Genomic DNA, 12,448 nt, shown 5'->3' with positions numbered 1-12,448 from the left:
GCATAACTTTGTTCCCTTATCATGACGGGTCCAAGTCGGATGAAGTAGAGAGGGGAAGACATTGTATGTTTGTACCGTCTGGTCCTCAAATGTACCATTTGATGCCTTCTTTTCCTTGAGAATGCTGTGCATGTGTATGTTGTCGGGTAGTTGTTGTTGTTGTTTTTTTGGTGTATGTGTGTGCGTGTCTCTGTGAGTAAATGAATGTTTTTCGCTGTAAGCACGTAATGTAATCCAAGTGCATTTTTATTCAGCAAGTGATTTTATATCAAATTTTGTGTCATTACAGCACGTAACGGAGGGTATCAATTAGATAATTGAGTCTACCAGGGCCTTTCTTCAGCATTTTACAGCCTTGTTCCATCCAATCTCCTTTCGCTTTGGTAACTCCCTTCCTCTCAGTGAATAGGAGATCCCTGACAAATACAACGTAGAATGCAATTGCTTATGCATGCTGGCTTGGAGTGAGCCTGTGAGACATGCTAGATCAGGTAAACAGTGTCCCCGTGATGGGAAAACAGTGCACACTTTAAAATGCAAGGGGTTCATGTTGTGCGGGAGAACATTTATAAACAGTGACGGGGAGCGAGAATGAGATGGGCCGCTGCCCCAGTCCTGGATGAGTTCACAGATGGCTGAAGATGAGGAGTGGGTCAGGGAGAGAGAGGGAGAGAGAGAGAGATGGGGGCAGAGAGAGTGACATAAGGCACCCAGGAAAAGGCAGACCAAAAGAGATAGACAGACAGATAGATAGATAGATAGATAGATAGATAGATAGATAGATAGAGATAGAAAGATGGATAGGTAGATATTGATAGATAGATAGATAGATAGAAATAGATAGATAGATAGAAGGATGGATAGGTAGATATAGATAGATAGATAAAAAGATAGATAGATAGATAAAAAGATAGATAGATAAAATTTGTAGATAAAAAGATAGATAGATAGAAAGATAGATAGATAAATAGATAGATAAATAGATAGATAGATAGATAGATAGATAGATAGATAGATAATAGATAGATAGATAGATAGATAGATAGATAGATAGATAGATGAATAAATAGATAGATAGACAGATAGATAAATAAATAGATAGATAAATAGATAGATAAACAGATAGATAAATAAGTAGATAGATAGATAGACAGATAGATCAATAGATAAGTGGGGAAGAGAGACATGATACATGCAAATAAAAGAGAGGGAGATAAAGAATGAGGTAGGAAGGTAAAGAAAGAGAATGACAGACTAGACAGCAGAGCAGGGAAAGAGACAGGAAAAGATGATGAGATAGAAAGAATTACTAAGGAAACAATGGAAGAGGAGAGAGATATGAGAGTGAAATATATGTAATACATGTTCTGAGCAGGAAGAGAGAAAAGGGAATACCAAAGGGAGACTACCTAGATACAAAAGGAGATTGGCAGAGAGGAAAAGTTGGAGGTTGAGAGAGACCATTAAGTTTTTTTTCTTTTTAAGTGACTCAGAGAAAGGGTGAGAAGGAGAAAGAGAGAAAAAAAAAACTGGTAGAAATAAAGAATGAAGCAGCAAAAGAGACAATGATATACATGAAGGAAAACAACAATATATTGAGAGATAGGGAGAGATATGGGCGGAAATATATAAAAAGAGAGAGAAAGAGAAATGAGTTGATGCGTAATAGAAGAGAAGATGACAGATATTAAAGAATTGAACAGCAAGGGAGGAAAAAGTAACATGAGACAGAAGGAGAAAAAGTCTTGAAGAGATATTAAAGGGAAAAATAAAGAGAGAAAAAGGAACCAGAACTATATGGAGAAGGAAATTGAGATTAGGTCAGTGACAATGTACAGAGAATTATAAAGATAGGAGGGTATAGCCACAAGTGGCAGAATTATGTGGGGAAACACAAAGAAATAGAGAAAAAGGTAGAGGGAGAAAGAGATATTGACAAATAAATTGTGAGATAGGAGAGAGAAGATCGCAGAATAGATTGATGCAAGTAGAAGGTGAGACAAATAGGGAGAGAGAGAAACATATCAACAGGTGTAGAAGTAAACAGAATGAGACGGACAAATGTAGCGTAAATGATGTTTAGTGCTGAACGGAAATATCGAATAGACCTGTTAGAGATAGAAAGGAGATAGAAAGAAGGGATAATATGTGAAAGTATCACTGAGAGAGAGAGAGAGAGAGAGGGAGAGGTAGAAAATGTGGAGAGCAAAGTAATTTATAAATTTCTGCTTGCCTATTGCATTTATAGACTTCAACAGTGATGAAGATATCATTATGCTCATTGATATGCCAAGTGATACTTCATGAGGTGATTTACACCACTTTTCAAAATTTGCAATTAAGTTCAGCTTTTGAAATGTATTGTTAACTTTCATTAGCATGAGCGTAACTCATGTACACTGTACTCAAAGCTTCAACTGTGAATTTGATGAAGTTTTGTCATGTATATCCATTGTGTTTTGCACTATTGGCAAGCTCATTAGCGTGTTTACATATTGAAGCACAAACAATGCAAACAATGATATTTTGTAAACTGATTTATTAAAGTTCCATGCATTGTATTTTTTTCTTTAGCTGTTTATTGCAAGTTACGCTCATAATAGAAGTTTTATCAGCGCAAGAATATATATGTGACCCGCTACAACAAAAAGGTCCTAAAGTCGCGCACGGTCGAAGCCGTGAAAATCGAGTTTGAAGTCAGAGCATTAAAATTGGTCCAAACTTACGATTTTCTGATTTTGATATGTTATTGGAGTCTTACATGTCTTCTATCATCTGTCGAAATTTTGAAGCAAAACGGTGAAAGGAAAGACCAAAAAATAGCGTTTTTCCGAGCCATGTTTTTTGGCGTTTCAACGAAGCAGAAACTGGTTCGAAAATTTGGATTGAGCGCAACAGATAGGTTCCGCCCCTAACAACGACCGGAGTGATCTCATTGGTCAGTTTGCTGCTTGCTGCTAACCGAAGCGTGAAGCTCGCACACTGCCCAGTCGACTGGTGCGTGCGGGCGGGGTGCGCTATGCTCAGCCGCTTCTCACATCCTGGTCACTGATTGGTTGGTGAGGAGACCGCCGACGCTGATGTGCTTGAATGAACTCTTCGGGGGTTGCTAGGGCTTACCTTCTATTGTCCAGAGGTGAAAACTGACTTGCGTGTGTTGGTCGCGATTGCGTCGAAAGGAAGACTTTTAGGGCGCTTTTCTCGAAACAGTGATTTTCCAGACGTCTCGACATGCTCTCTTTTAAACATCGATATCTCCGCAGCCGATTATTTTTATAGAATGTGTTATATATCAATCTAAAGCAGAAAGATTAGGGGATTATACAATGCAATTTTCAAATAATCGACCTCTCCCGACTTTAGGATCATTTTGTTGTAGCGGGTCACATATTGTGTTGACGAAAAGTCTGTTGTTGACTTACTCAGGAATAGATAAATGTGATGTTATTGTGGAAATTTGTCGCAGTAGAAAGTGGTGCTATTCTTATTGTCACATTCATTTGTTGTTTTTCCATATTTATAGACGGATTGTAATAAGCACATCAGCCATACGTCATCGGTGAGTCGGTCATGTCACCAAGAAGCCATGTCCAAGGGCGAGACGCAACCGCAGAACATCCCCCGCTCTAGCCGGCCAGCCAGTGGGGGCAGCTCCTTCCCCACCAGTCCCCAGTCAGCTTCCTCTCCCAGCGACGCAGCGGCGCGGGTGAAGAAGCAGCGCGCTGACTTCAAGTTCGGCAAGATCCTGGGGGAGGGCTCCTATTCAGAAGTGAGTTGACTCCAAATCGGGACGTGATTTCTAAGAATACAATGCTGGTGGTCTGCCACTGAGGGATTTTGTGTTGTTAACCCGTTGAGGACGGTTTGATTCTACTACAACACGCATTTCCCATAGACACCTGCCCGAGTATACTCGGGACTCGTCCTCAACGGGTTAAGATGGAAGACTTTGATTTATCATTTAACTCAAAGCAAGATGATTGCTTTACACAAAGAAAATGTAGCGACACGTTGAGTTACAAGGTCAAATCTATACGGGAGAGCTTTTTTCCCTTGTACACCCAGACGATTTGAAAATGAAGAGCTTCCATCGGAATGGAATGAGGAAATTACTATCCCATCCCAGCTTAAAATGGGTTGTGTTCATCTTTTCATTTTATCCTTTGAATTTCCATCAAAACATGTATACAGGAGTGTTGTTTGTGTTTGGTTCTAAGGTGGTATCCTTTTGCAAGTGTTCTAACTTTCATGATATTTGATTTGCCAATATGATGCAGTGGTCTCAATGTGAGTTGCATAATATTATAAGGATGGCCATTCTCATGCTGATCTTGTGTTATGTCGCCTTGACACCTGTTGGAATAGCAAGCGAAAGCTAACGTGTGGTCAATATTGCCTGTCCACAGTTTTGTGAGGATGATATCTTATAAATTCCGCAAAAATTTATAGTGTATCCGTGACAACCCCACAGCTGCCTTAGCTTTATCCGTGACGACCCCACAGCTGCCTTGCCCATCATAGCGGGGAATCATCAGTGAAATTGGCTTCCAGCTCACAAGAGTGCATCAGTAGAAGTAGATTATATATTATAATTTGAATTTAAACAAAACAAGCACCCCAAAATTATTGGGCATCACCAGACATATGAACCACAAGCACCTGTGTGTCTGAAAGCATGAATAAATTGGTCTACTAAATTTGTTATTTTGTGAGTCCAATAGCTCTTTAACCCTCACAAACCAGGTGGTCTTTGCTACCACTGGCATTGTTTGCATCAAAGTTACCTGCGTTAGTGACAGACTTAGGCTGCTCATCACTGTTGCCCTGTCTGAAGACACCCTTAACACCAGTGGGAAGAAGCTTTTTATTTCAGGACGGTCAGCATAGTGGACGATGAGTACAGTCGACGATGATACCAAGCAAACATTTGATCTCTCTCTGCCAATTTTAGCCAGCCCCATCTATCCTCTGCTGATATTGAGAAGTGTTCTTGGCTGAAATGATTAACTAGACATATAATGTAGGATAGAGCCAATTTTGTAGTGTGAGGAATCACATGACCATCTCGAACAACAGGTCAGCAATTTCTAAGTCATTCTTATTGAATGTCTGGAAGACCACAAAGCCAGTTCATTTTTATAGATTTTTCCTATCCAGTGTATTGAAAGCTTTCCAGTAAAATGTGAAAAATTAGTATTTTTTTCAATGCATTTTTGGTTTTGCAGGTTGTATTAGCAACAGAAATATCAACTGGCAGGCAATATGCAAGTAAGTACTGCTTATAAGTAAAGCGTTTTCCCACCTGCGGTACCTAAATGTAGTGAAGCCGTAGTGTGGTTACTGTTGTGATTTGTTTAATGGATACAGCGATGCCAGCCAGTGGAGTAGGAAACATTTGTTTTTGACAGTTTATTGAAAGTGCAGAATGACTTTACAGATCCTGAACTGTCCAGTGCACTTGTTGCCATTTCCTGTTTTCCTTCTACCTCCAGACTGCATGCAAGATCCATAAAAATGAATGTGGTTTGCACGAACCAGCAGGGCTAAATTGTTGTTCAGTGGCTCTAAATGCAGCTAGATTGGCATGATTTCTTCAGCCAGGAGGAAAGTTTCGGGGGAAAAGAGAGCTGTGAAATACGAGCATCAGATAAATGAATCCTTATCACCTAATTTGATGAAAGACATGGAAGTTACGACCACCATTTAAATTACGAGAATGCTTCCCGAAGGCAGGAACATAGAAATGTGATACCGTTCAAAAGTTGTATCAAGGGCATCTCATCAGAGTAAAGTGATTCCAAAATTATGATTGCGGGCAATATGATACTTTGAGTTTGTGCTTGCCAAGTACATTAAGAGGTATTGTCCATGGTACAATGTGTACATTGTAGTCGTTAACAACGATGGATATGTTTTGCTGGATGTTAGAAGCTTTGTCGATCATAATTTGCATTTGAATGGCCGCAGGTTTTGTTTTGTTTTTTTCTTATTTGTACAACTCAGATGTTTGGAATTTTGCAGATTTTCATTCATCAATTGTTACTGCTTTTAACAAAAATGCAAAATCTAATTTTGAATTGGATAAATTCCTCTTCATTATCCATATTCAAGATGAGATCATTTGAGTTATTATGATCATCAAGACTTTTAATTGTCTGTTTTGTTTTGTTTCATTTGAATAGAGTGCAGTGTATAGTGGCATTAACTCGACATGTTCACATTAAACTTCAGTAGAGTTTTAAGTCACAGAGCAGTAACTGCAATAGAAATGTGTTCCATGTGGTTGATCATGCAGTAATTTTGAATTTACAGTAGATCTGCATTCATCGTATTTTATAAATGGATGAGCCACACGTGATCCAAATAGCACAACTGAAGCTTGCAAACTTTTTGTAGGGCAGCTTCAGAGAGAGATGAAGTTGAAACGATAATATCTGAACTAATGCAACATTTTCACGATTGTTATCGTCAGTTCTCATGACCTGTATGAAGAAGATTTTCCACTATGCCATGAGCATCATACTAAGTGGAGTTTGCATCTTATAAGCTCTCATTTGTCTTCTTTTTCTTCTTGAAAGGAAACCAAAACTCAAAGAGACATGTGGATTGAGTGAAAGCAGCGACACTTGTAGAACACATCAGTGAAAGTTTGAGGAAAATTGGACAATCGATGCAAAATTTAGGAATTTTTTATGTTGGAACCGTTGGATGAGGAGATTGATAATAAATAAAAAGAAAATTCAACGTGCTTTCACTTTTCTAGCATAATGAAAGAGCACTTGACTAACAGCTTTCCGAAAGCAGGGGGAAAAATTACTACTCTCAACATTATATGTCAGTGTCAAGTTGATGGAATGTGTAATTTCATGAAAAATGAATTTTTGTGGAATTTCCTTTATATTTTCTTTATATTGTCCACACATGGCATCATAACGTCTAGTAGTCTCCTCATTCAGCGGTTCCAACAGCAAAACTTTAAAAATTCATAACTTTTGATCGTCCGATTTTCCTCAAACTATCACCGATGTGTTCTACTAATTTTGCTGCTTTCACTCAATCCACATTTCTCTTTGGGTTTTGGTTTCCTTTGATGTAATTTTATTAATTGTGAAATATCATCAATCTATCATTATCATCATAATTAGCATCCTCATTATTTTCATTTTTCTTAAATTATTATTATCATTACCAGTAGGAGCAGTTATTATCTTTATCGACGTCACAATCATCACTGTCGCTTTCATTAGCATTAGCATTTATCAGATGCAACTTAAGAAAGTTTTCCTGCACACGGCACTTTGACTCAATGAACTTCTTAAAATGTACATACATATGTCTTCCTTTCCTAATACTCATGATATGTGTATCCTCTAATGATTGTTTCTGGTCCCTTGTCTTCCCTCCCCCCACCGCCCCCCCCCCCCCCCCTTCCCCGGATGACAGTCAAAGTACTTGAGAAAAAGCACATACTCAGGGAACGGAAGGAGAAATGCGTCATACGGGAGCGTGACATTCTCAGCAAGCTGGATCATCCGTTCTTCGTCAAACTGTACTTCACATTTCAAGATGCGAATAAGCTGTGTATCCTTTTCCAGTGCTCTCTTCAAAAGATGAGTGTGTATGGTTAAGATACGAGATTGTATGAGACCCTTTATATGATCAACACTGGTTATTTGCAGTAGGTGAGGAAGTACTCTTTGGGCGATGTGATGTATCTTACGTTGCTGCGCGTACACACTGTTCAGTTACAACTGATTGACAGATTACCCTTCATTGACGTTGATAAATGCCAATTATTAAGTGTTCTGAGAAATAGCCATGATAAAAATGATGGGCATATATATCCAAATATCCTTCCCTCTGTCTCTTAATGTTGCACCTTTTTCCAAGAGCACAAATAATTCATCACATGTGTAAAGAAGCAAAAGAAGAAAAAAAAGAATATGTCAAAGTCCTTAACAAAACCCACTGCACAGACTTTGGTTTGAGTTTAGCAAAGCGGGGAGAGCTACTTCCATATATCAAGAAGTTGGGCTCATTTGATGAAAATTCGTCACGATTCTACACTTCGGAGATTATCCTTGCCCTGAAGTATCTGCACAGCCGCGGAATCATTCACAGGTAAAAGAAAAATAAAGATGATTTACGGAAATTTATAATGAACGAAAGAATGAAGGAATGAATGAATGAGTGAATGAATGAATGGAGGAATGAAGTGACTGATTCTTGAATCCAGCAGGGAGGTACACCTCCCTGAATCCAGTAAATACATGTGCTGTTTAGATTTTTTTTTTGAGAATTTTTAGAAATCAAACAGCTTTTTATTCGAAGACTGGTGAGAAAAAGTAGAAATCATAAGTTTGACTTTATGAGAATCTTTAAAAAAACGAAAATATGCAGATGTGTTATTAAAGAATCTTCTCAAAGATGTTTGCACTAAGGAAAGAATAAGTTAGAAAATATGATTTCCCATAGTGGATTAGAAATAAATAAATAGATAAATAAATAAATAAATAAAATAGTTCATGTTGTGCTCTTTGTATTTTTTTTTTTGTCTTTGCTATATGGAGATTACTAGCTGTCTTACTCAGTATTGAATTGGTCATGATTAAATAAACAGCTCACAAGTTTGTGCAATTATTGATGGAAAGCATGCTTTAAACTGGGTATTTTTTACTTTGCCTACCATTATTTTGTTGATCAAATGAATTGTAAGTAAAAACATTTTGTGAAGGCAAAGCACTGACGTTTTAGGATTGTGCAGTTTGCAGATTAGCCATATTGAAGTCGGAGATGTTATGTTCTCATTTCTTTCAATATTTTGTATCTAGATGTTATTAGATGCAGCAGATATACGGACATATATTGCTTACACCTGTCAGTCCATAATTAAAGTCCCAGAAGAAGTTTGTGGCAGAAATTTAATATTGTGTTGTCATTGGCACATCTGAATTTCACTTCATATCTTTTCATCGGAGAAAGAGTACTTATAGATGAAACTGATTCATTTCATTAAATTGGGGAAAGTGTATAAAAAATAGCCAATTTGAGAACTTTAATCTTTTCAGAATGTGTTGCCAAAGGAAGGATCGTCAGTTGCAGATTTAGCAATTTGAAGGCTTTTGAGAATCCTGCAATCAGACAAGGCATTATGTTAATATAACAGAGGGCCCAAATGAGACATAGTTTTTGTACCTTTTCCTTTTGAACACCTGCAGTGAATAGTGAAAGCTGTAATAAAAAGAGACAGCACCAAACGATGGAAATGTGGTGTTAGGGACTTTATTGTTTGTTGACGATTTACGAAGAAAATGAATGGAGAATGTCCCATGGCAGTTTACATTAGATTGAAGTGAGGAACAAACTGGGCATTGTCAGATTAGTTTCCTGGAATAGTTTCCTAGACTCTAAAAGGAGTAAGTCTAACCAAACTCTTCTGGTCCGCCGTCAAAATGACTTCAACAGAAAACACCAGTAACTGTCTGTAAGTGATATATCGGGCTCACCTGAAAATTTTGTGTTTGTAAAAGCATTATTAGGTTATAATTATTGTGCTTTTCAGAGGGATCCTTGCACACAAAATAAGTTGAAATCTGATCATGCGTGGACACTGTATTTCTTGCAGATAATACTTACGTCTGTGAGATTCCCCTTAGCAACAGCATGTACCTTATTTACAAGTTTGCTGTTTGTTTTTTTCTTTTTGGTGGTCATTGTGTTGCTTTGGTTCGTAGAAAACTTATGTCACAGCTCAAATATCAATTATGACATACACCCTATGCTGGAAAAGGATACATAAGAGCAGAAGAAACAACACTTACATGAAGCTTTTAAATGTATGAAGATTTGCAGGAATATATAAATTCACTTTTCAAATGCCAAAGCAGAATCAGACAAAAACAAACAAACAAACAAACAAACAAACAAACAAACAAACAAACAAACAGACAGACAAACACTGAAAATGTTGTTATTTGGGGTTTTAATACCACAACAAATTTGTGTCTTTGATAAAGTATCGTATTTTACTCCAGTATAGAAGCGATAATGAAATTACAGTAGGCCCATAGATGTTACTTTCAAGGCTATTATACTTAAACTAGATGAGACAGGTATAGTATTTCTTACAGAAAAATCATACTTTAGCTGATTTTGAAGTCTGCATTGGAAATTGTCATCAGTGTATTTAACACATAACATTTCTATAATATGAGCAAAGTGTGCATGAAAATGCACTGTATACTAGTGTAGGTGTAGTCTAGAACCCTCTGGCAAAGATTAGCTTGCACTTTGCACTTTGAGGCCACCATACACTGAAATGCAGAGAAAGAGTGTGTGCTAGGTGTGGATCAGTGTGTACCTAGCACTTTCTCAATGGACTGTACTTGTGTGTGTGAGCACCTGCATGTGTTGTGCTGGATGGTGTCTCTGTTATCTGCCTCTGTGTGTGTGTGTGTGTGTGTGTGTGTATGTGTGTGTGTGTGTGTGAGTGTGTGTGTGTGTGTTTGTGTTGTGTGTCTGTGTGTCTCAGCTGTGTGCTCATATGTTACTGTGTTTGTATGTTGTATAGTGTGTGCAATACACATGTTCTGTGTGGGATCCTCTGGTGCTGTTTGTAGTGCTGTACGTACAAGCCGGTGTGTGTGCATGTGTGTGTTTGTGTGTATGCATGTACGTATGCCTGTGAGAGAGAAAAATTGAATGACGGGCAATATTATACATATGCGATAAACACAAGCTGGTTGTTGATCTCATATGTGATATCATTGACTCGTGATTGGGTTAGTGATACGCCTTCCAAATAGGATGTTTTTCTGATTCCAACACCTCGCACTCTGTGAAATGGAGAAAGGCATCACGGAGGGTGCATATGATATATTGCCTTTTTCAAATGTGCAGAGTGGTGCAGAGTTACTTTCCGTCTTGTTGAGCCGAATTCTCACTGGCTGCATTATCATTGTTTGTACTAAGACAACACTCTACGATGTGTATACCTGTAGGATTCCTGTGTGCGATTTGATGTGATGCGAGAGTTGTTTTTTTTTTTTTTTTTGGTTTGCAAAGCTTTAAGTCGGTAGATGTGAATTCATGAGAAGAAGGAATAAAGAATTATCTTTTCATGTTAATGGCACCACCAACAAAAATTCATGGGGGATATCGTGATGATCAGTTCCCTTGGTAAAATGTTGGAAAGACTTCCTACTTCCAACGTCGCTCACAGTACGCAAAGGATATAGAAGGAAGAAATATGAGACTTGCCTCAAACAGCGCACAGGGAAATGAAATTTGCTGAATATAAACATGAATGATCAGATTAATTAGTATGAAAAAAAAAGGAAACCAATGTTATTGCAATTGACAGAGTTGACATTTTGAGACTTGAAATCATTTGCATAATTTACAATTTGCTAATAGAAAAGAGACCACAAAATATTACAGTATGAGTTTTCACTTATTATGAATCTCCATTGGAAGGGTAAAAAAGATGAGGGTCAAAGTCAATTGGATTTTACTGTAGTGGGCACAATTTAAAGCCAGTGAATGGAATATTATGGGGGAAAGCACATAGCACCAGATTCACTGGAAGGGGGAGGGGTTTAAAGTGAAATATTTTGTCAGATCATGTCAGGTTCACCATCAATATCAGAATTAGTCCTTTTCACCTCCGCCAAGGAGGTTATACATATTTTTGCTGGCATTGGTTTGTTTGTCCGTCTGGTTCTTTGTCTGTTCGCATTATAACTCAAAATGTTGTGAACAGATTTTGATGAAATTTTAAGGAAAAGTTAATAATTACGCAAGGAAGTGGTGATTGAATTTGGGTAATGATCTGGATCATCCTCTGGAACCAGGTATTTGTTTGCATTTTCTAAAGGACTCTTTATCATTGGGAAATGGGGCCATTTGTGAATACAGCCCGTGTAGCTATCAAATTGACAATGATACGAATGTGATTCCAAATGCTAGTAAAAGTATATGGTCAAGGAATGCTAGTAAAAGTATATGGTCAAGGAATCTAATGATACAGATATGTAGGACTGTCATAGAAATCACAATATGTGTGGAAATGAACTACTTGGTATAACCAAGGAGGTTCAAGAGAATGGAGTCACAACCGTCTTATTTCCTTTGCTAGATGTCCGATGCCACTGCTCAAAAGTATTTGAAGCATGTGCCAAACAGGATCTGCCATGCAGATAGGAAGACAATTGACACGTGTCTCATTTCACAATCACCAGCCACATTCTAAGGAAGATATGTCTTCGTGATGGTAATTACTTTTCACTATCCCTTCTTATAAAAGGTAGATAGTACAGACACGAGGATGCGCAAATAGAAATTGCGCAAAAAATGCTGAAATAAAGATGAAAATTACTCGACTGGGCATACCCGGGCACTAATCTGCTATATCTATCAATAAAGAACTATACTTGAAGATTATTCCATA

General features: G+C 37.8%; 1 protein-coding gene across 1 annotated transcript in view; it reads left to right on the top strand.

The window, feature by feature from the left end:
- The window catches only part of LOC139727416 (3-phosphoinositide-dependent protein kinase 1-like), a 56,784-nt gene that overhangs the window by 28,948 nt on the left and 15,388 nt on the right, over positions 1 to 12,448 (top strand). The window contains exons 2-5 of the mRNA XM_071638373.1: positions 3,524 to 3,769; positions 5,226 to 5,268; positions 7,444 to 7,581; positions 7,977 to 8,121. Coding sequence (XP_071494474.1) covers positions 3,524 to 3,769; positions 5,226 to 5,268; positions 7,444 to 7,581; positions 7,977 to 8,121 — 572 coding nt within the window. The remainder of the gene's footprint in view (positions 1 to 3,523; positions 3,770 to 5,225; positions 5,269 to 7,443; positions 7,582 to 7,976; positions 8,122 to 12,448) is intronic.

Source organism: Diadema antillarum, unplaced genomic scaffold (assembly GCF_040938485.1).
Source record: "Diadema antillarum isolate AM-2024a unplaced genomic scaffold, OU_Dant_1.0 scf00000017, whole genome shotgun sequence".
NCBI lineage: Eukaryota > Metazoa > Echinodermata > Echinoidea > Diadematoida > Diadematidae > Diadema > Diadema antillarum.
The sequence above is the reverse complement of the archived record's forward strand: the minus strand, read 5'-3'. Positions and strand labels throughout refer to the sequence as shown.